Here is a 24,701-nt window from a genome sequence, read left to right as displayed (position 1 = left end):
GTCCTCATATATCAGTTTTGTAGGCCAGAACAGCCTTTAGCCCTCAACATTAGAGCTATGGCACAGAATTTAGTGGTCTATGAATTCCAACTAGTATGCTGGGTCATAGAATCATATTCACAGTCCTACAATCCAGAAGTAGGTCCTCTGGTACATCATGCCCATTTACCAGCCTTTGGCCAACAGCCAAATGGTACTCGGGATGTGAGTGGTTTGGGGATAAATCACAACTGATACAAACTCAATGGATGATTTTAACTATTCAAGCATTCTCGTAGAGTTGAAAGTTGACGAATGTCTTAAAATATTTTTAAAAATCAGGAAAGACCAGATTTTGCCAGTGATAATGATTGAAGGATTGCTCATGACTGAATTAAACATCTCTGAGTGAAAATGGTGTTTGCCTTGTAAAGGAATCTGCAGATGGTGATGCTCCCGGACTTCATGTACAATGTCACCTTAATGGATGGATGAACTTCTATACACATATTTGACATCAAGTTTTGGAAAGAAAGCTGTGCCCTGTAAATCAATCATGAAAGCTGAATGATACAAGCAGGGGAATTGAAGATGCCAAATAAATTTGCACAAACTGCTCCAATTAATTACAGATTGTCATTCAGCCATGAGGTGCACCTGTTGTTTTAGAGAAGCCTAAAAAAGTAACTTTGCATATTTTACAACAAAAAAGTGTCAGAGTCATAGATGGAAACGCCCTTAGGTCCAACCTGCCCATGCCGATAAACATGCCCCTTCTACACTAGTCCTACCTGCCCACATTTGGCCTTTACCCCTCGAAATCTAGACTATTCATGTATGTCCAAATGTTTCTTAAAATGTTATGTTAATATCTGCCTCAGAAGCGTGTTCCATATACCCACTGCCCTTTGTGTGAAAAAAAAATTACTTTTATAACTTTGAATGTTTATATAAGTCTGCAGCAATGCGGCTATACCATCTATTTGTGTTATTTTCGGGCAGGAGGACCAGCAGAATATTGCCAGTTGGAAGTGGGGAATGAAATAAGTTCAATCAATGGCAATAATGTAGCTAACATGGACAATCAGGCTTGGTTAGAAGCCTTGGAAGATGCAAGAAAAGCTGGAAAATTGAACATGGAAGTCAGAAAATATGAAAATAACAGTAAGTTTTAATTCCACGATCCTTTCCATTTCTCCAACTAATAGATGTGTGTCCTGAATAAATACATGTACAAAAGTGCAAAAACAATCCCTAAGACTCCACTGAGATTCATTGTTATTAATACTCGAGTTAATGGGTCAATGGTTAACAAGGCAAATCAACATCTATTATTGACAGTCATGGCATTCACTGGCAACAGAATTTGTTGAGTGTTTAGATTGTAGCATTTTTCAATGTAGATTCGGCACGCTCATTTGCAATATTGTTTAGGAAAGGATGTGTTGCCTCCACATTTCAGTTTCAGATGAGCAGAGAATTTTCTTCTGTGGTTAACGTCATGATTATATATCTTATATTACATATCACTGTCCCCCATATCTGGGACCTTAAAGACAGGTTAACCTAAAGATTCTACATGGAGCTTCTAATCCATTTGCTCACATTTATTGCATTTCCCATAATAATCAGCATCAGTGGGTGCCTATAAATTGCAAAGGTTATACAGTTGCAACTCACCGCAGCGGAGTCCCGGAATCGATCCCGACCACGGGAGTTGTCTGAGTTTGTATGTTCTCCTCGTGGCTGCGTGGGTTTTCTTCTAGATCTGCTGATTCCTCCCACGCTCCTAAGACGTACAGGTATATAGGTTAATTGGCTTGGTGTATGTGTAAATTGTCCCTTATGTGTGTCGGATAGTGTTAATGTGTGCAGGGATCACTGGTGGGCGCGGACTCGGTGGGCCGAAGAGCCTCTTTCAGCGCTGTATCTCTAAACTAAACTCCAGGCTACTTTGCCCAGAATATCTGTGTTGTTCACTCTCCAGATGAACCTTCTCCCACTCTACCATGTCTAGTCAATATTGATATCCCTCTATTCTTTTCTGTCTGGAGGAATTACACCCACCACTTAAACAATAATCACCTTGATTATTCCAAGTGCTGACAAGCACCTCAGTCTGTATAGATATTTAGGAAAAACAATGTTACACAGCTATCTCTTGCATGGAGTCAGGCTGATGATACAGGTTTCCAATTGTGGTATGTCTGGACGAAGTAATTAGACATGTAGCACAAACTTTACATGCTGATTCTAGTCATTACATTATTTGTTTCCCATTTACAAATGTGGCGAGAGGCTGACATATGATGATCTCACTTCAAAGCTAATTGATAGGCTGTCGAACGTATTCAGTTATTATGAAGTGTTGATATACAAGTTTACACCAGATTCATTTATTTTTGCATTCTCCAAATATATTCTCCTTTACAACCCAAACCAAAGTATCAACCTCTCCCCTTCTCCCGCACGTCCCCATTCATCCCCCTGTGCGCTATCACGTCACACACCCCTTTCACCCACAATCTTGCCCCTTCCCCCTCTCCTTCCACCAATATCCCTTGGATTCACAATTTACTCCTCTTCTTATCTTGCACCATTTTGTCTTCTTATCATCCCTGATCTTTGTCCACACATGTATCAATAAACCTGCCCTCATCTGTATCTGCCTATCACTTGCCAGGCTTTGTTCCAACTCCACCTCTTTTCTCTGATTCCTACTTCTTACTGCAATTAGTCTGAAGAAGGGGCCCGATCCGAAACGGCTCCTATCCATATGTTGCATATATGCTTCCCCTATAGAGGTACTCAAGCATTTTGCATCTTTTCATTCCTTTACATCTTTTTTTTCCCATTATTCTCATTTAAACCAACTGTCTCCTTCCTCCTATATACCTGCCTCTGGGTTCACAATTTACTTCTCACCTTAAAGGGGCTGTCCCACTTGGGCGACCTAATCCGTGAGTTCTGGCGAGTTTGCCCTCGATTCATACTCGCTGCATGTTCGACACGAGGTCGTAGGAGGTCTTTGTAACTCTCCTTCATGCTCGAGAGTAGTCCCCGTGTACTCGAGGCCTCAGCTAGGTCGCGGCGTATTTTTCAACATTGAAAAATGCCCGCGAGTAAAAAAAGGTCGCCATGGAAAAAATCGATACTTTTTTTACTCGTAGGTTTAGTTGTAGTAGGTCGTAGTAGGTCGGCATGTTAGTCGTAGGTAATCAAGGGTAGTCGAAGGTAGTCTTAGATACTCTTCATCATAGTCGAAGGGAGATCGAAGGAGGTCGTCTTCACTCTCCACTATTCAGTGTCCAATTTCCCTGAAATTAGTCGTAGCTAGTCGAAGCTAGTCTTCAACATAGTCGAAGGAGGTCTTCAACATGTTATTTTTTTCAAACTCTCCTAAACTCTTCTAAACTCGCCAATTTGGTCGCATGACTTTTATCATATTTTCATCTCTGGTGTATGTCCACCCATCTGCCAGTACCCACCCCCCCTCATCTGTATCCACCTATCACTTGCCACACCTTGTCCCTGACCCCCACCCCCTCTTCTCAGTCCGCAACTACAATTAGTCTGATGAAGTGGCCCGATTTAAAATGCCGCCAATCCATATGCTGCAGAGATGCTGCCTGACCTGCAGAATTGCTACACACTTTGTATCGTTCCTTTCCTCCACACCCTCTTCTCCCCCTCCCCACCCTCCCTTCATTCTCATTTAAACTAACTGAAGATTACCAAGAAAACAGAGGTCGTTACCGACCGTAGCAGTTGAAATGCTTTGTTAAAGTTATGTAGAGAAAGTTGTTTGTGAATTCCTTTCCCAGTCGCCAAGCGCCAATTTAAATTTGTTTGTAATTTTAAATCCAGTTTGATACTTTTTTACATTTGTGCAATGTGGGGTGTGTGAGACATTTACTACCCATCCCATAATTCCATGCTGGTGGTGCGCAGTCTGACGAAGGTGCCTCCGCAGTGCTTACAAGGTTGGGTTTTAGTGGGCTATGACTGATACAAAGTAATTTGGTTTCATCACCTGTATGGGAATTTTATTTGCTCCTAACTTTAATTCTTGTTTGACTTCATGTTAATAGTATTCCGTTTGTCACTCATCTCTTCCCCCCCGTAACTTCGGCCGGGCTACTGAAGGGGTATTATTGGTTCACGTAAATCTCATAGATCTGTCATTCTTTGGAAAAAAAAATTACAGGTGCAAATGAAATGAAATACAGCATCTCCAATGAACCTATTCGGTGGGAAGCTACTGGACCAACCATGAAGACCAGCAGAAGTCAACCCTTCAATCAACTACCAGATGTAGGTCACTGTGAAGGTGGTTTTGTATTATATTCAACATACTGAAATGAGTGTTAAGTTTGCTGGTTTAAGGTAAATGTGGGTTAATTGGCATTGTAAATTGTCCATGCTGTGTAGATAAGCGTTTGAACCTGGAAGAAGTTGATGAGAATGTGGGAAGAATGTAAATTGGATTTGTATGTGACTGGTGTCGATGGAGCAAGCTTTCATGCTGTATGACTCCTCTCTATATCCAACCTTAAAATAGGCACCCATAATTTTAAATTTCATTGAATAAAAGTCACCTGTATCAGCAAAATAAAAAAAAAATTAAAAAACAGAGGTCGTTGCCTGAGGTCACAACTGGCCTAACTCCCCCCCCCCCCCCATAAGTCTGAAGAAGGGTTTTGGCCCGAAACGTTGCCTATTTCCTTCGCTCCATAGATGCGGCTGCACCTGCTGAGTTCCTCCAGCATTTTTGTGTACCTTTGGCCTAAGAAGATCATTGTAAGAAAGGAACAGAACAAGACATAGCTACTTGATCTTGCTCTGCCATTTGATAAGATTAGGCTGATCTATCTCAACTACCATTTCCCTCTGCAACTACTCCTACGTTGATATCTATCTTGAATGAACTCAACAACAAACATCCATGGCCCAAACTGATGAAGAATTCACTTACTGAGTGAAGATAAACTGCCTAATCTCAGCCCCAACTCTTTTAACTCTTCGGACAGCCATATTTTCCAACTAAGGGGAACAATGTCTGGACAAACACAATGTCTGGACATTTGCTGTGCTGAGCTTTTTCAGAATCTTATCTGTTTCAAGTAGGTCAACTTTAATATTCCAAACTCCAGATTATGTCAGTGCCACTAAATGTTGAATGCCTTGATACAGAGTCACTGAGTGGAAGGATTAAAATTGCATACCAAGGATCCTTTGGTTGCTTGTTCTGATATAATTGGAGCCTTGAAAAGAAGTTAGCTGGCTGACATTCCACTTGGGATTTTGAAGCCACATAAAACTAACATTCAAAAAATATATCAGGAAGGAAATACCGTAGATGAATGTTAATGGTTGTTGGATATTTTTGTCTGTGGCATTTGGGTTTTGTGTTTGCTCAAAATGGTATTGCAGTAGAAATTCCTCTTTTGTCACTTGTATGACTGTCATGCCAACACTGCTGTGCTCCTAAACTAGTTCCATTGAAGTGTGCAGTTACAAATTTCTGAAGCACAACCTTCTGCATGGGCCACTGATCTATCGCATGTGCAGTGCAAGGGTCCAAGGCTGAATCTGTCTCAGTGGTCAACAAAACAGATAATAGTAACTTAAAGCTCCATGATACACCACTTAATTAAGAATTCTTGAGGCATATTCAAAGGTTTTAAAGGTTACTAGTTGTTCCCAGTGCATTATAAAGGTTACAATAAATATACTCACACCATGTATGTAACTTGTTAAATCTATTCCCCTTGTTCCCCAAATGTTAGTATATTTTCTTTGCCTAATCTGTAGGATAATTAATTAAAATATATATACTTTGTGCCAATTTTACAGCTTCCTCAATCAGGAGAAAATGAGAAGAAATTACCGGAGGATTCAACACAAAAAGGTTACCTATGCAAAGTATTTCTGAGTGGTTTCTTTGTGCCTGAAGCAGTTTTGAATAACCGTCTCTTAAAAACGGTTTTGCTGAACATGTTTTTCTCGGAGTTTGTAAAACTCCAATGTTAGAAAGACTGTGAGCAAGGTAGAGAGGGCTATTAAAGGAAAAAAGCATGAAAGGGCATTTTGTTTCGGTAGCGACTGAAGTACTGCATTTATTCAACATAGTCACAAGATTTTGCAGAACCTGGGACCATTCAGTCTATTACTTCCATACTAACCCCTAACAGACCTATGTATTCAATTGCAACCATCTTCCATTTTCCCATAGCTCTAAAGATTATTTCTTCTCAAGTCCCTTTACACTGCCTTCTTCAAAGTCCTGATTGACTCTGTTTCACTCTACGGGCAGTGAGTTGCAAATTCTATGCGCTCACAGCAAATTGTTTTTTATCACTCTCCAATCACCCCTTCCTTCCCCCACTCTACCCACTATGTTTATCACTTTGAATCTGTGTCCCAAGGTCCTTGAATTATCTGCCAATGGAAACAGCTCTTTAATTTATTTAAATCCATAATGTTTTCATATCTAGTAAATCTCTTAATTTACCATAAGGGAGGCAGAATTACTTCAGCAACAAGGGGATTCATCCAGTCATCAGCCAGTTATGCATTTCATCTTGGCTCATATGGGTTTAATCAGTCATAAAGAATCATTTTGGATTTTGCATGATAGATATGGCAAGGATTGGTGACCACTTGGTGCATAGTCTCCAGTGTTCCTTTGCATTCTGCTTTCCTCTCTTCCCACTATTGCTCCACTAAAACCAAATGCCCTTTTGTGCTTTTTTTTTTAATTAAAAAAAAAAAAAAACCCTCAACCTTACAAAGGATTCTGTGGAAATGTTAAATTTAAGTTAAACATTGCAGTTCACAAATGTAATGAATCTAGAGACGCCATATGTTAGCAGCATCTTTTCTGGAAGTTTTCTGGTGATGTCTGAGTTAAGAACCCTACATCTTTCAACACACCATTTGACCTGCACTTCATTAATTTCACATTGCCATATATTACAAAGTTGACCTAAGCTTGCAACGAATGAAGCATGCAAGTCACAATGCCCATCTTATGGACATTTGTACGTAAAAACGAGTTACCATACTATAATAATATTAATAAGATCGATGTGTGCATACATTTGCTCCTGTGAACGGTAGTACTCATTTCCTCTTCTCTCCACTTTTAATAAATTGTTCTTTCTAGTTCCTCTTATTATGTGCTGCCATTCATTTCCATAAATTGGTGATATACTTACAATATCGAGTGATGTTTGTGTATTTTCCAACATGCACAAAATCAATTTATTAACGTCTTAAAAATGGAACCTATGTGTTACATTACTGACATTTTTTATATATATTTTTAAAACTATAATTTCCATTTGCTGCCTTAAGGGCCTGTCCCTCTATACGAGTTTACCCAAGAGCTCTACCGAGTTTAAAAAAATGTCAAACTCGTGGTAAGTACGTAGAGCTCGGGACGTCTCTTAGCGGCTAGTAACGCTAACGGCAGGTACTCGGGAAACGCGGTAAGCTCGTGAAGTTTTTTCAACACGTTGAAAAATGTCCACGAGAGCCCCGTGCACCTACGAGCGGCTATTACTGTAGTTCGAATCAGGGGAAACTCGGGAGAACTCTTTAATTACCTCGTACAGTGGGACAGGCCCTTTATGTTGACATAGTTAAAAAAAATAATTCCCAGGAACGAAATTTGTTTCAGACTCAAGGTATGAAATCCCAAAAGTCCTTTATAGATATATCAAAAAATTGTGTAACATGCACACTGTTACATAATTTCATGAAGCCGATCAAAACTGGGTTTCACCTGAAAAGTGGCTTTTTAAAATTTGTGATATCAAAGTGAACATTGTCAGTTGTGTTTGATTCTTGGTGGTAAAAGTCAGTATGTGTGATCCAAGCAGATGTGTGCAGTATTTCAGCTGGGAATAATACTGATGTATGGGTAAGTCAGGGCAAGATGCTTGCAGTTCTTCTAACGCTGTTCTATGTAGTCAAAACAATTCTCAAAGCATCAAAGAGAGAGGTGATAGAAATGAAATGGGAATGAGCAGCTAGTGTTCCTGTCATCAAACAGTTTGGGGGTTCTGGCTTCAAGTAAGTTTGAAACCAGTCATAGATTAAATTTTGTCAGATGTGGCCTGTTGAAAATTTCCCTTTGATTTCTTTTTTTTTTTACAACTGCAAAGAAGACAGAATTGTAGCGATGAAAAATTTGTTGTAAGCAGCAGGTGTGGGAAATAGTTAAAACAAATCGGAAGCTTGTAGTGCACAAAGGAAAGATATGTTTTAATGATCCAATGTTTGATTTCATAAATAAAACACCATTCAGGTACTTGATGGGGATTTTTTAGTTTCATTAGCAATGTGTGTCAAATAAAAAAATAAAACTGCAACAGAATATTCAATTTGTACAACCCTTCCCCATTCCCAATAAGCCAGAGACTAGAATAATTTCCCATGGCACATTCACATATAAATTCTATTGTATATGATTAGAAATTGGTTAGATTTCTTGCTTCTATTGTCATACTGTGCTAAGACAGAAGGTTCCAGGAATGGTGATTGATAAGCCCTTGTTTTAATCATTTGTGCAATTTTGACATGGCAATAATAAGGTTCATTTGTCACTGTAAATGACCCTGAGTGTGCATGTGACTGGCAGAATCTGGAGGAGTTGAAGAAAATGTGTTGAATAAGAAAAGGGATTAATATAGGATTAGTGTACAATAGTTGCTGCTTTGTACAGAATCGATGGGATGGAATGTTTGTTTCTGTGCTCTATGATGTCAATTGTCAAGGGAAATAGATAGGGGCCATTTTGGATTGGGACCCTTCTTCTGACTGATGAGTAGAGTGGTCGAAAAAGGTGAGCGGAAGGAGTGGGTCTAAAACTGGCAGATCGATAGGTTCAGGTTGTGGGGGGGGGGGAGAAATGGCAGATGATTCAGGCGGGAAAGATTGGGTGAAGATAGCAACCAAGAAGATGATAGGAGGAAAAGATAATGGGTGCAAATGTTAGAATCGGATATGAAAGGAAGGTGGGGAATGAAATGTAGAGCATAGATACATAGACAATAGGTGCAGGAGTAGGCCATTCTGCCCCTTGAGCCAGCACTTGCCATTCAATGTGATCATGGCTGATCATCCACAATCAGTGCCTCGTTCCTGCCTTCTCCCCATATCCTTTGATTCCGCTGGACCTGAGAGCTCTATCCAACACTCTTTTGAATGCATCCAGTGAATCGGCCTCCACTGCCTTCTGAGGCAGAGAATTCCACAAATGTTTTCCTCATCTCAGTTCTAAATGGCCTATCTCTTAAATTGTGGCCCCTGATTCTGGCCTCCCCCAACATCGGGAACATGTTTCCTGCATCTAGTGTGTCCAATCCCTTAATAATTTTATGTTTCTATAAGATCCTCTCTCATCCTTCTAAATTCCAGTGTATACAAGGCCAGTCGCTCCATTCTTTCATCATATGACAGTCCCGCCATCCCGGGAATTAACCTCGTGAACCTACGCTGCACTCCCTCAATAGCAAGAATGTCCTTCCTCAAATTAGGAGACCAAAACTGCATACAATACTCCAGGTGTGGTCTCACTAGGGCCCTGTACAACCGCAGGACCTCTTTGCTCCTATACTCAACTCCTCTCGTTATGAAAGCCAACATGCCATTAGCTTTCTTCACTGCCTGTTGTACCTGCATGCTTACTTTCAGTGACTGATGTACAAGTACAACGTCTCGTTGTACTTCCCCTTTTCCTAACCTGACACCATTCAGATAATAATCTGCCTTCCTGTTCTTGCCACCAAAGTGGATAACCTCACATTTATCCACACCCAGAGGGAGGGATGGTGGACAGAAGGGAACAGGAGTGGTAGGAAATAAAAAAGTAGCTGACCCGGAGTAGGGAGATGTGAGTAATGAGTGGATAGAAAAAGTGGAGGAGGGGAAAGAAACTTGGTGGGGGTTAGTGCAAAAAAAGGTGTGCACAAGGTAGGAGGAGGTGGCGATGGGAAGAATATCTGGGTAGATGAGAACGGGGAATAGTAAACCCTGGTCGACAACATTTTATGTTTGTTGCAACTGTTAATAAAGTTAGTCGATATAGTTAGGGCTCTGAAAAAAAGTATTGCACGTAACTTTCCAACATATTTTACTCCATTCTAAAATTGGGGTTATCCACGTGGTTTATATGTTGTATTCTTTGTAGAACATAGAACAATACAGCACAGTGTCTGTGCCAAACTTGATCCCAAGACAAATTATTTACTACCAGTACATAATCCATATCCCTCCATTTCTTGCATATGTATGCGCCTATCCAAAAGCTTCTTAAACACCACTCTCGTATCTGCCCCCACCACCGCCCCGCCACCCTCTAACAACAAAATTGTGATCAATGTTCATTCCTAATGAAGATTGAATTAAGCTTGGTAATTAACGTATTTTTTTGTTTTGCTTTAGCTTCTGAACCCATTAGTCTGAAAAACTTTAAAAGACGATCCCAGTTTTTTGAACAAGGTAAGCCAAACATAAATACGCTTTATAGCACTAATAAACATTAGATGTGCTAGGCCAAGCCTTACATTCAGTTATCTTTATGAATTAATACATACATTCCTCTCTCCTTTTTGTACATTCATCAAATTTTACTTTTAATTTATCGGGTCTACTTTTGTGGTAATCGTTGTACATTGTGACTTTTGAACAATGTGAACTATGCTCCTTTAGCCTCTTAGTTTTTCCAAAACTTGCAATTGTGAGACGTTTGGCATGCAAATGTTTTGGTATTTCTATGGAGCCTGATATAAAGCAGAATATTGAAAGCCAGCATTTTAATAAACCATTTGCAAGGAATAATTACATTTACATTTGGTGCTGTAGCAATTCACTTTTATACCAAGGCAGGTCAAAGGTTACAGTACTGATTATTTTTTCCCTCAAACAAAGTCCAGATTGCAACAAAGGTGTGTGTATCACAAAACACAAATGTTGCTAAGGTCTCATTTTTTTTTTTGGATCATTTATTTTGTTTGCCATCTCCCCACATCTTTGATTGAAAGTGTATCACTCTGTTCCCTTTTTGCACTCCTTTCCTCTTTTTTATAATGTGGTGGGTTTTACACAAAATGACTTGTTTCATAATTGTGCACAGCTTGAAATAAATCAAAATAGTGCCATAGCGAGTGGTGCCATTATCCCACATTGTACATTGCCACTCAAGGTTGGGTACACATCCAGCCTTTAGAAATAATTAAAGATAAATTTGATGGTGTACTTTGGACTCTGCCCTCAAACTGTTCATTCCTGAGCAGGCTTATCTTGAAATCTTACCTTTTAATAGCCTATTTTGGGGTTAATTTAGCCCAGACAGAACAATCTACTACTGTACAGTTGTAGAATGCTCGAGAAAATATTGGATCCCACGTGTTTCTGGCCATGTTGGGTTGCAGCACTTTTTTTTTTACAATTGATGCCTGTCTTCAGAATGTGTTTGGAAAAATGAGTAAGGAAGCTAATTGAATTGGCTGTTTTTGAGTTATTTCTCACGCCAAACTCTAGAAGAAATCTTCTTGTATTTGCTTTTATTTAGCCATGGCATTACTGACAGCAATATTTATTAGAATGAAGAGCACAAAGTAGAATAGGAGTATTCTCTGTTGAAACTGCAGCTAGTTTTTGAGGTGGGCTTGCCACGTACCACAATAACAATATATCATAACTAAAGATTCCAAGTGGGTGTAGGAGACATTTTGTCTCTGGCTGCTTGAGTTAAATGGTGGTTGCATGTGGTTGTTATCTTTCAAACACTGGTTGCATTAATTTCAGAAGAGCCATATATTGGATGTGTAGGACAACATGTTTGTGTCTCTTTAAAACAATCATGAGATTTATATCCCAGTGACTCCTTCATTTGTGAAGGAAAAAACAAGGACACAGTTCTTTTTCAAATACTGAATCTCCCATGTCCAGCAGTAGTAATTGTGCAGTCTGTGGATGTTGCGGCGACTGTGCAGGCCCCGACCACAGGTGAACAAGAGGAAGATGACTGAACTTTGTTTCCTTCCCGCACAGTGGTAAACGTTGATTCCACAATGGGGGATATTTATGTTAAATTCTATAGTGTTGTGTTTATTTTATTTATGTGGCTGCATGGTAACTCAAATTTCACTGCACCAATTGGTGTATGCGACAATAAATGTAACTTGAACTTGAACTTGTTTTGGAGGTCATTCATTTTTGGCCTTCAAGACTTAGTAAAGTATACACAAAATATATATTGTTTTCTGCTGGATTTATCACCTCAAATTATTTTTCCATACAGGTAGAACAGAAACAGCAGTGAATGATGTAAGTATGGTTTCTATTTACTATGCCATCTTGAATTGTCATTGTCATTGTGATTAAGCACAGAATAGGTCCAACTCGCCCATGCTGACCATGATACTCCATCTAAGTTAGTTCCATTTTACCTGTGTTTGGCCCATATCCCTCTCAGCCATTCCAATAATACACCTCTGTTAGCTCGTGCCACATACCCACCACCCTCTATGGTATTCCAAAGAACCTAGAAGAATATATAATGCACATGTATAACTTCAATGTATCGAAGGGCCAAATGGCCTAGTCCTGCACCTATTGTCTATTGTCAATTAAATACTTTAAGCATTTCATGAATTCAGTTGATCACTTGATGTTAAAGAAAGTTGATAAGATGGTTGTTTTTTTAAAAAAATGGTGTTACATGCTTTCTTCTTGCTGTGGTACGATAGCTACAAATTCCGTCAATTAGTGTTTCAAGTCGTTGGTCTTTGAATCCTGAGGAGGAGAGAAAGCGCCAGGAAATGTGGCAGAAGGAACAGGACCGATTGTTACAGGTACAGTGTGGCTATGGTGCTGGCCACATGGTGTTGAGGTGGTTTGTCTGAGCTAACTAATAAATAAATGCTTTGCATGGATGCTAGCCCTTTAATGTAGCATGTTATGACAAAGGGGATTTCACTCCCATATGTTTCATTATTGTGCAAAGGCTAGAATACAAGAGGATGTGAACTTTGGACACGGGCCTTTAAAAAATAAAAAAAACAAAAAAATAAACATTTTCTTTGCATTAATTTTAAATGGCTCAATTTCTCAACTATCCATCTTGCTGTATAGGTTTTTAATATATTGGGACTTTTTTTATTCAATACGTTTTTGAGGCACTCAATTTTCCCCAGTCACCAGCAAGAGCGGCACGGTAGCACAGCAGTAGAGTTACTGTCTTACAGCGCCAGAGACCCAGGTTCGATCCTGACTAGTTTGTACGTTCTCCCTGTGACCTGTGTGAGTTTTCCCCAGGAGCACTGGTTTCCTCCCACATTCAATATGTACAGGTTTGTAGGTTAATTGGCTTAATAAAAGTGTAATTTATCCCAAGTGTGTGCAGAATAGTGTGCGGGGATTGCTAGTTGGCGCGGGCTTGATGGACTGAAGGGCCTGTTTCCGCTCTGTATCTCTAAACTGAACTAATCTAAGCAAAATGCACCTAATTCTGTTGGTGTTCATTTGAAACATGTTACAGGAAAAAAATTTGAAGCTGGATTGAGCAGATTTTCCAAACTAGCCACCAGGTGCTGGAATAACTCAACGGGTCAGGCAGCATCTCTGGAGAAAAAGGATAGCCTGACCCGCTGAGTTACCCCAGCACCTTGTGTCTATCTTCAATCAATCAATCAATCTTTTGTATAAACCAGCATCAGCAGTTCTTTGTTTCTAGATTTTCCAAACAATTGGCAGCAATTGATAATACCTCGATTCATTTATTTCAGTGCTTTATTTAGACTCTGCACATTGGTTTAATCCATTTTCCGGTGAACTGAGTGAATTTTAAAGGAGCAGCACATATGCAAGTGCTCAGCCACCTGGCTCCAGTGACAAGCCTCACTGTGTTCCTGACCCCTGGCATTCCTACCTCCAGATGGTGGCCCAATGTCTCGCCACATCAGTGTTCCCACACCTCAAAATTTTTTTTTCCTGAAATAGAATTCCAAATTACCTGGAATTTGATGGTATTTCGGGAAATTCCGGTAGTCTTCGGGTAATTTTCGGGAAATTAAATAATTTCGGGAAATTTCCTGGCCCGGTCAGCCTTCCCCAACTGCGCATGTGCGACTGCCACCCCAACTATGCAGGTGCGGATATCGGGGCCACTGTGCATGCGCAGGGAGTCAGCATCCCAACCGCGTCACCGGCACCATTTTCAATTGTGATGCGGCTGATGGGCCTCCCCCAACTGCGCAGGCGCGGATGGTCGTAAATATACAGGTGCATACGTTTTTTCTGCAAATCATCCCAAGGGCCCGATTGGACCCCTTCGCATCTTCCCGCACGTGCGCAGCGGGCCCGGTATCCGCTCGTGCGCAGTTGGGGAAGGCTTACCGGGCCGGGAAATTTCCCAAAATTATTTAATTTCCCAAAAATTACCTGAAGACAACCGGAATTTCCCGAATTTCGGGTAATTTCCTTCAAAGTGGAAACACTGCGTCACGTACCACATTCACATTCTGGACTCTTGGCCTCACCCTCTGAGCTATTGAGCCAGATGCCGAACTATAGGGTATTTTGAACAATCAGATAATAATAATAATAATAAATTTTATTTATGGGCGCCTTTCAAGAGTCTCAAGGACACCTGATGGCAGATGGCAGGTTATCAAAGATTTACAGTACCAAGTAGTTAAGCATTTGTTCTTCAATGCGTGCTTCCATATATAGCAGCTCTCCATGTTATGTTCCTGTTACTGAGAATAAAGTTGCTTAATATAGGGAAGATTGAGGTTTCATCACTCCATAATCATGTGAAAGGAGCAGAATTAGGCCATTCGGCCCATCAAATCTACGCCATTCAATTATGGTTGATTTATATCTCACCCCCAACCCCATTCTCCTGCCTTCTCTCCATTACCCCTACTAATAAAGAATCTTATCTATCTCTGCTTTTAAAATACCAATTGACAGCCTCCTGTGGCAAAGAATTCCACAGATTTACCACCCCCTGACTAAAGAAATTCCTTCTTCTCTCCAGTTTACCCAGATAATTTATTCTCCGACCAAGTTTGCCCCATCACATTTATCTTGCTGAGTCCATTGCAATGGCTGATATGCTAGGTAAATCTATTAGGAACCATTGTATCAACAATTATCTGGGGAACAAATGAAGGGAGCTATATTGTTTGGGAATTGAATACTTGTCCATCCAGTTCAGTCCAGCAGAAGCTGAAGTTTAACTATTTTTTAATCTAGTGGAATGTACAATATCTGCATATTTAAATTTCAATCCTTTTGTTCTTTAATAAATATATAAATATAGTTTTGGGTATTGAACATGGATGGCAGTTTATATTGTAAGAATCTGAAGTTCTGCTGTTCAAGCCAGGTTACTATCCTTTTGCATTGGAAAAGACCTACTGTTATTCTTTTCTAAATGTGCTACCTAATGCCAGCATGTTATCACAGTGCTTTTGCTAGTTATAACATGGAGCATGCATGGCACACAGTGGTGATGGTTTAATTTTGTTTTGTTAGCGTTTGTTACTGAACGGTGTGATCTCCTTTTGTGAGTAGCCTTTGCCAAACCTGGTCTCAAAATAAGTGCTCTGTCAATAGTTATGAAAGTTTTCTCCTTTATTCATTGACTTTGGATTAGTGCTGAGTAAAGTTCATTAAAATTTTCGCAAGTCAAAAAATGTGCTTTGTTTTTAATGTAGACCTGTTAAACGCAGGCCTATATTGTGATATTTTAAATTTGGTAATGCATGTTTTTAATAATTCAAAATTCTTCCACTTCCAAGTTTTTAGAAACGTTTCTAATTTGTCTAAAATAAGCAATTTAAATATTGCAAAGAAATTTGTCTTGATTACTTGCAATAAGCTTCAAATGCCAGGCAGTATCCTGATTGCTTTATTGATTTACACAAAGCCATTCATTATGCAGCCACAACCATGTATATTCATTTGGTGCTTCCCCTGGAGGGAGAACCTCCTTCTCTCTTGGTCTGATTCCAGTTTTGGCAATGGCATCTTAGTACTACTGAGGCAATATGGAAATATAAGCTCTTCCTCGCGTGCTTCCACACACTTTTCTCTGCCTAATGGTTTTGATTTCCTGGGATCTCTAGGAAAAATATCAGCTTGAGCAAGAAAAGCTACAGGAAGAATGGAAAAGAGCCCAGAGAGAAGCTGAACAGGAAGGTTCCAAGTACTATGAAGAGGTAATGAGGGATGTGGTATAGCACTAACCAGGCTGCTTACATGTGTCGCAATCCAAAGGGCAATGCACTAGTCTGTGAAACCAAAGAGGTTCTTTAAGATTTTTTTAAGTTAAAAATGGACGAGAGATATAATATCAGAATAGTGAAAATAGTTATTTGTTATTTTTACAAATAACCAGTTACTTTGTGTAATACCCCCATATCGATGTGTTTGTTTTAATGATGAATGTTCATCATTAAACGTTTAGCAATTTTGAATAGAACATAATTTTAGGTTGCCAGTCCAAGCATTGTCAAAGACATTATACATTTAAAGAGATTGGAGTTACAAACGCCTGATTATATTTCTTAATGGTTGGTACTAATTGCTAATGGGACTATTTGCCAAACCATTTATAGTGACTTTTTTGCCCTTTATGTATAAACTAAACAAAACTAAGCATGTTTCTACTAATTACTGGGTCAAAATCAATGCTGCAGGCCAGGCATTGTCCTTTGTAAGAGATTTGGGATAGAATCAGATAAATCATTGTAGTTGCTTTTTCATTCTTTTGCGTTTTAAAAAAACAACAACTTTTCAACTGGATGATAATATTTCCAACCGAACGTGTTCTTAGGTTAAAGACTGCTTCGTATTTCAGCATGATGTTCATCACTAAGAGTGGACAATCTTGCTTGAATCAATGGTAATCTTCTCCAAGCTAGATAATAATTGAAGGTACACAAAAAAGCTGGAGAAACTCAGCGGGTGCAGCAGCATCTATGGAGCGAAGGAAATAGGCAACGTTTCGGGCCGAAACCCTTCTTCAGACTTCTTAGATAATAATTGATACTGATTTTAAAATCTGGATTCAGTAATTATGGATCCTTTCCCATCACTAAATGGCATAATACTTTTTATCTTTGCCCGGTTTAGAAGCTGGAGACTTGTGCAAATTCTGCACAAGTTTCGACAGGACATTATCCTGGCAATAACTATTGATTCTTCTCAAAATTGGAGACACAAGATAGACAATAGACACTAGGTGCAGGAGTAGGCCATTCGGCCCTTCGAGCCAGCACCGCCATTCAATGTGATCTTGGCTGATCATCCCTAATGTTCAGAAATAGTCAATCTATTGTAGTTTAACAAATAAGATAAGGGTGGAGAGTGGAGTGTTTAACAATGTTTAGTTTTAAGCGAACACATGCATATTTCCCACATATGTGTCTCCCGTGTCATTAAGTAAAACATGGGTGCTACATTTGACTTGGGTATTTGTATTAACTGTGTTTAGCGTGATGACATTTGCCTGCTCCTGTGTGAAATCATTTCAGGACATATACATACCTGCCGACATTTGAAAATGAAAAATCTTATTCTGCGTAAAAATCTTACTCTGAGTAAAATTCTTGAAGGAGTGCGAGTGCCGAAGGCCATGACGGGTGAGGTCCAGGGGCCCGCCTTAGTTCCTGGATTTTAACGTTTTTTTTTTTTGTAGTTTGCCGATATCGTGATATATTCAGAGCTGCCAAGTTTTGTCAGAGCATTTCTGTATTCTAGTACCTGAAAATCAGTATTTTGCTGAGGAAGTCAGTATTTTTACGCGGTGTTATTTTGCTGATTTAAAAAAAATAAAATTATGTGCGGTCATACCCATGGCCTGGGGAAATGTTAAGAGGTTGGAATCTCTCTAGTTCTCCCTCTCCCTCTCCCTCTCCCTCTCCCTCTCCCTCTCCCTCTCCCTCTCCCTCTCCCTCTCCCTCTCCCTCTCCCTCTCCCTCTCCCTCTCCCTCTCCCTCTCCCTCTCCCTCTCCCTCTCCCTCTCCCTCTCCTCTCCCTCTCCCTCTCCCTCTCCCTCTCCCTCTCCCTCTCCCTCTCCCTCTCCCTCTCCCTCTCCCTCTCCCTCTCCCTCTCCCTCTCCCTCTCCCTCTCCCTCTCCCTCTCCCTCTCCCTCTCCCTCTCCCTCTCCCTCTCCCTCTCCCTCTCCCTCTCCCTCTCCCTCTCCCTCTCCCTCTCCCTCTCCTCCTCCCCCTTCCTCTCCCCTCTCCCCCTCCCCCTTCCTCTCCCCTCTCCCCCTCCCAGTGGCTCTTCTTGTTGTGCCACTATGCCACCCAGACAATTTTACATATAATACAGATGAGGCCAGTTGGCCCGTTATGTCCATGCTGACAGAGGAAGAACTACGCAACCTCAATCCACTGCCCAGATGTTGGTTCGAACACTTATGGCACATCTAATGTACATCTAGAATACACAAAGATTTCAACCTTTACCAAACTTCAAGGGGCTTCTGCCCCTCTTCACCCACTCTGCTGCAAATACAGCTCACTCTCCCCTAATGTGTAGAACGGAACTGCAGATACTGGTTTACATCGAAGATAGGCACAAAATGCTGGTGACCAAAGATCTTCAGGTCTGCAGATGGGTCTCGACCCGAAACATCACGCATTCCTTCTCTCCAGAGATGCTGCCTGTTCCGCTGAGTTACTCCAACATTTTGTATCTATCTTCACTTTCCCCTAATCCTTACACCATTGTCTGGTTATTGACTCCTCTGCCAATAGAAATAGATTTGTTCCTTTTACCCTCCATAGGCTCTCATTACTTTGAGCCTTCATTGCATCTCCTTTCACCTTTTCTGTTGTAAAGTGTAACATTTTGAGTGAAGTCTTTAATCACTGCTCACTCTTAAATATAATTCCAATTTTAACAGGAGCGCAAGATACTACAAGAAACAAACAGCCCACGGTCATTCAGTGTCACGGATGGGCCTGGTGAATCCAGAAACAAATTATCCTCCCGAAATTGGTCCACGTCTTGGGATGATCAGGACACCGAAGAAGAGCTGGGGGACGAAGAAGATGATGAACGCCAAAGTGAAGCCGAGACTAGGAGGCAGGAGGAAATCCGGCTGCAGGATGAGAGGGAACGTGAGCGCCAAGAAAAAGCAGCCCGCCGTGAACAGGAGAGAAAACTGCAGGAGGAGAGGGAACAGCAGCGTCTGGAGCAACAACAACGAGAGCTGGAACGACAGAAAGAAGAAAGAAGGCAGAGACAGCAGGCAGAGGAGCAAGCATGGCAGGCAGAGGCAGAAAGAGCGAGAGAATTGCAACCTCGATGGTAAGATTCTGATGCTCCATTTAGTTACTGAAGTTGTTTGTAGTACCAGATGAGGATATCTCACATCCAGTTGCTGGGATCACTTCAAAACATGGCATGGGGAAAAATTAGAAGTTATTTAGCAATAAAGTTAATTATAGCATCGAGGTTTCCTAAATTATAATAGTTTAATGTATTTTTAAATAATGATAACTGTTGTAAAGATTTAAATTCCCTGCAACTTTCTGTTTTAATCCAGATTATGTATTCAAAAAAGTAATACTTCTGTGTTTCTACTTTGACGAGCTGGGCCAAATTCAGCAGTACTGCATAATCTCAGCTATATTTGTGTTGCACTTGTAGGAGAATAGAGATGCTTTTAGGGAAAGAAATTGTCCTTGGCAAAAGGAATAGGAATTAGAAAAATCTGGGTATCCATTCATTTTATATGCAAGCAAAATTGTACATCACATTAGAAATTTGAAGGCAATTGCATTTGCTTTAAATTAAGATTATTTGTAATCTGTTTGGAAGAGATGAATTATGTTGCAGCATTCTTCCTGTAATAACAAGTCTCCAATTCCATTTTAATTTCAGGCCTAAATCAAAGTCCACCTCTGAGCTTGATGAGGATGTGCCTGTGCAAAAACAGGGTAAGTTTCTCTTGATTGTTTCATTCGTGAAATAAATACAGACGGCGGTGAATCTGTGGAACTCATTGCCACAAACGGCTGTGGAGGCCAAGTTTTTGAGATTGACAGATTCTCGATTAGCAAGGGTGTTAAGGACATGGGGAGCAGGCAGGAGAATGGAGTTGAGATGGAAAGATAGATCAGCCATGATTAAATGGCGGAGGAGACTTCATGGGCCGAATGGCCTAATTATGCTCCGATGATTTATGTCCCTGTCAACTTTTGACTTGCCTATCCATATGTGCACTTATACCAGCCAATGCTCTAAGGATATCTTGGCTCATCTTATTCAATAGCTGTGATGTGTGTTCAGTAATGTGCCCTAAGAGCATAATCTGCAGAGCAAGTATGGAAATACAACAATCACCACAGGTTAGTTACCGATATGCTTGGGTATTTGTAAAATTATGTAACCAAGAACTGATAACAGTTAGCCAAAGGTTAAAATAGAGTGAGACATTTCTAGGCAATATGTTTTAGCACTGCTTGATCTTTGAATTTAACTCTGCCTGAGCACATCCTTCATTTTATCCATGCCTGTAAGCTAATGCCTGGCTGTATGCATATTTCAACGTGCGTTTAGGTGTAAATGTGGGAACATTGGGCGAAGTAGCCCAGCGGCTGCTGGAAGAAGAAAAACCACACAGGAGTTGTGCCAAGTCCCAAGATGTTATGCGAGTTGAAATGGAAACTGAGAGGCTGCAAATCCTCAACCAGATGAAATATGCTGACCCAGAGCGAGGTGGGAGTGGCTCTGATCAGCAGCCAAGCTTCACCTTGATTTTACAATTAATCCAGTGATCAAGCTCATTAGCTCAACTTCAGCTGCTTTTGAACAACTGCTTCAATCTGAAACCAATTATTTTCTTAATAATAGTTTTTAGTCCCCCAAAATGAACAATTTTGTTGGATGCATGATAATTGTTTGTTTTTCCGCTTCTGTTGAATGATCTGTTGTGACACTATTCTGATTGTTGAATCATTTATATTTTAATATAACATTCACCATTCTGGTGTGCTGGTTACCCAATTGCATTAACCACATCAATCACGTCTTTTCTTCATGATAATTCTGCCGTTACGCCGGTTCTAATCGGTTTTGAATATGTGCTAATTATAGTCTGTGTTAAATTAAATAATTCCTCCTTCTGACGTAATCATGACCCAAGCCGATTTTTATCCAATGATCACTCAATGCCGATAAGATAACTGTGATAAAAATTCTCCATTAGTTCATACACTCAATGTTCTTCAGCATTGCCGTGCTCAGTTTGCTGAGTGATTATATATGAAATGTTAACTGGGTGCAGTATTTTCAAATGAAGACTCTCCATCGTAATAATGTTGCGTTAATCCATGTTTTCCTTCTGACAAGGCATGAAAGTTGTTAACAATGATTTGTGATTGATTTACAGGGGACCTGAAGAGTAGAGTGTCAGACAGTGCATGGATTAAGAATGAAGCACCGCCGAAAACCTCGCACCAGAAAGAACAGCCCCTGACGTATGCTGAGCAAGACCGACAGAAAATTCTGCTGGAGATGCGCAGGAAGACCCAGCTTTTAAATGACAATAGCTGGATCAGGCAGCGTAGTGCCAGTGTTCTGAATAAGGCTCCAGTTATCAATTACGGATTCATGAGAAGGTATGAGTCGCACCAAAGCAGCAAATGCAGCAGCTGATCTTGAGGCAAAAAAAATCACCACTACTGTGTGTCAACTTTGAGATGTAGTATCATGTGGTCATTGACTTTAATGGAGCATATTTTTGAATTGGAGTGTAATCATCATTTACCACACGGGTTTAACTGCAACCTGTTGTGAGTACACATACCTTTCCTGTCCGTAAAACCTGACTTCCTGTAGTCTAATTTATTGTTGTACTTGCCAGATGTTGTCGTAGAGTCATACAGCATGGAAAAAGATCCTTCAGTCCAGCTTGCCCACACTGGTCGACATGTCCCAGCTACTCTAGTCCCACCTGCCTGTGCTTGGCCCATCTTGAAAGGAAATAGAAATTTAAACCTTCACAGAATGTCCACAGTCATCACAGCCGCGCTCCTCACCACCCAACACAGTGGTCACTTTTCTCTATCTGTTCCTCTTCTCTTCCCTGTCCCTTTTTCAATCTCCCCTCTCTTTTTCACTCTCCTTTGTTGCTTTTCTCTCTCCTCTCTCACTTTTCCCGCACTCCTCTCTCGCTTTTCTCTGATTCTTTTCTCTCTCCCTCCACCTCCTTCGTTCTCTCCTGTGCATGTGCAGCCTATGTCTCTTCAATTACATTGGAGTACATTAAGCAGTGTTTAGTAAAAATGTACGGAGATGGGTTCACTGAAATTTATCTTCAGACAGAGTCACTGCAAAGTTATTACTCAGGTCTTTACATTTCCAATATTGAGATTTATTTTCGGTTCACAATACACATTCTCTCAAAGAACATAAAGCATTTATAGCCATCGATGAGATCCTCTGAGCAAAGAACTCTTTCCTTGATACATTACCATTAATATAAGTGTGCTCTTTTCTATAATATTAGCGTGCTGTCATGTGATAAAGTGGTCATCTGTAAACAAAAGCATCAAGCTATAAACTATTGGGCAAATTTATGGAATATTAGTTAATAAAGGAAAAATATTGAATGACAGTGAATACAAATTGTTCTTGCATTGGAAACAGCAAAAACAATTCTGCTATAGTAGATTTAAACCTAAATTTCACCCTTGAAACAACGGCAGTAATGTATTTAATGGACGTATCAGGAGGAATAACTCATGGGCTTATTCTCAATGACACTAGTATAACTGCTACCTCATGGCCCCAGAGACCTGTGTTCTCTTCTGAAGTTTTATATTATGAAGATGGAGTTTACACATTCTCCCTGTACCCCCGTGGGTTTCCATAGCTGCTCTGACTTCTTCCGACATCGCAAAGATGTGTGTTGGCAGATTAGTCGCCTGCTGTAAATTATCACAAGTGTGGTGAATGGTTGGGTTGATTGGAATGTGGAGAGAATAAAAGAGATTAGTAGCTAAAATGAACTATGTATGCTGAAGGGCCTGTTTTTTAAATGTTAAATGTTTATAATTACCTTTCCCATAGAAGTGGCATCCAAAAAAATAGCGTCAGGTCTTTGAGTTTCAACAGTCGGATTTGCCTGAAGTCCTTTGTCAGTTTAATGGCAGCACAGTGTTTATCACAGAAACACAGTTGCCAAACAGATGTGTATAGAGTAACTAGTTCCAGAGGTTATAGACAATAGGTGCAGGAGTAGGCCAAACGGCCCTTTGAGCCAGCACTGCCATTCACTGTGATCATGACTGATCATCCACAATCAGTACCCCGTTCCTGCCTTCTCCCCATATCCCTTGACTCTGCTATCTTTAAGAGCTCTATCTATCTCTCTCTTGAAAGCATCCAGAGAATTGGCCCCCACTGCCTTCTGAGGCAGAGAATCCCACAGATTCACAACTATCTGGGTAAAAACGTTTTTCCTCATCTCCGTTCTAAATGGCCTACCCCTTATTCTTAAAATGAGGCCCCTGGTTCTAGACTCCCTCAACATTGGGAACATGTTTCCTGCCTCTAGCATGACCAATCCCTTAATAATCTTATGTTTCAATAAGATTCCCTCTCATTCTTCTAAATTCCAGTAAATACAAGCCCAGCCACTCCATTCTCTCAACATATGACAGTCCCGCCATCCCGGGAATTAACCTCGTAAGCCTACACTACACTCCCTCAAAAGCAAGAATGTCCTTCCTCAAATTTGGAGACCAAAAATGCACACAATACTCCAGGTGTGGTCTCACCAGGGCTCTGTACATCTGCAGAAGGACCTCTTTGCTCCTATACTCAACCCTTCTTGTCATGAAGGCCAACATGCCATTTGCTTTCTTCACTGACTGCTGTACCCGCATGCTTACTTTCAGTGACTGATGAACAAGGACCCCCAGATCTTGTTGTACTTCCACTTTTTCCAACTAGATACAATTCAGATAATAATCTGCCTTCCTGTTTTTGCCACCAAAGTGGATAACCTCACATTTATCCACATTAAACTGCATCTGCCATACATCTGCCCACTCACCCAATCTGTCCAAGTCACCCTGCATCCTCCTCACAGTTCACACTGCCACCCAACTTTGTGTCATCTGCAAATTTGCTAATGTTACTTGTAATCCCTTCATCTAAATCATTAATGTATATTGTAAATAGCTGCGGTCCCAGCACCGAGCCTTGCGGTACCCCACTAGTCACTGCCTGCCATTCTAAAAGGGATCCGTTAATCCCTACTCTTTGTTTCCTGTCTGCCAACTAATTTTCTATCCATGTCGGTACACTACCCCCAATACCATGTGCTCTAATTTTGCCCACTAATCTCCTATGTGAGATCTTATCAAAGGCTTTCTGAAAGTCCATGTACACTACATCCGCTGGCTCTCGCTTGTCCATTTTCCTCGTTGCATCGTCAAAAAATTCCAGAAGATTAGTCAAGCATGATTTCCCCTTCATAAATCCATGCTGACTCGGACTGATCCTGTTACTGCTATCCAAATATGCCGCTATTTTATCTTTTATAATTGACTCCAGCATCTTCCCCACCACCGATGTCAGGCTAACTGGTCTATAATTCCCTGTTTTCTCTCCTGCCTGTCTTAAAAAATGGGATAACATTAGCTACCCTCCAATCCACAGGAACTGATCCTAAA

At 40.5% G+C, this 24,701-nt stretch overlaps 1 protein-coding gene across 12 annotated transcripts in view; it reads left to right on the top strand.

Moving 5' to 3' along the window:
* Nucleotides 1-24,701, top strand: part of LOC116974495 (LIM domain only protein 7-like) — a 214,372-nt gene that overhangs the window by 178,333 nt on the left and 11,338 nt on the right. For 8 of the 12 annotated variants that reach the window (XM_033022989.1, XM_033022987.1, XM_033022986.1 and 5 more), the window contains 11 exons: nucleotides 982-1,143; nucleotides 4,187-4,293; nucleotides 5,836-5,890; nucleotides 10,432-10,488; nucleotides 12,293-12,318; nucleotides 12,741-12,845; nucleotides 16,128-16,220; nucleotides 18,917-19,323; nucleotides 19,900-19,955; nucleotides 20,578-20,736; nucleotides 21,410-21,638. In XM_033022989.1, the coding sequence (XP_032878880.1) occupies nucleotides 982-1,143; nucleotides 4,187-4,293; nucleotides 5,836-5,890; nucleotides 10,432-10,488; nucleotides 12,293-12,318; nucleotides 12,741-12,845; nucleotides 16,128-16,220; nucleotides 18,917-19,323; nucleotides 19,900-19,955; nucleotides 20,578-20,736; nucleotides 21,410-21,638 (1,456 nt within the window). The remainder of the gene's footprint in view (nucleotides 1-981; nucleotides 1,144-4,186; nucleotides 4,294-5,835; nucleotides 5,891-10,431; nucleotides 10,489-12,292; nucleotides 12,319-12,740; nucleotides 12,846-16,127; nucleotides 16,221-18,916; nucleotides 19,324-19,899; nucleotides 19,956-20,577; nucleotides 20,737-21,409; nucleotides 21,639-24,701) is intronic. The other 4 variants (XM_033022991.1, XM_033022997.1, XM_033022990.1 and 1 more) reach the window with 3 other exon arrangements.

This window comes from Amblyraja radiata, chromosome 6 (assembly GCF_010909765.2).
Source record: "Amblyraja radiata isolate CabotCenter1 chromosome 6, sAmbRad1.1.pri, whole genome shotgun sequence".
NCBI classification, from domain to species: domain Eukaryota; kingdom Metazoa; phylum Chordata; class Chondrichthyes; order Rajiformes; family Rajidae; genus Amblyraja; species Amblyraja radiata.
This window is presented reverse-complemented; position numbering and strand designations above follow the sequence as displayed.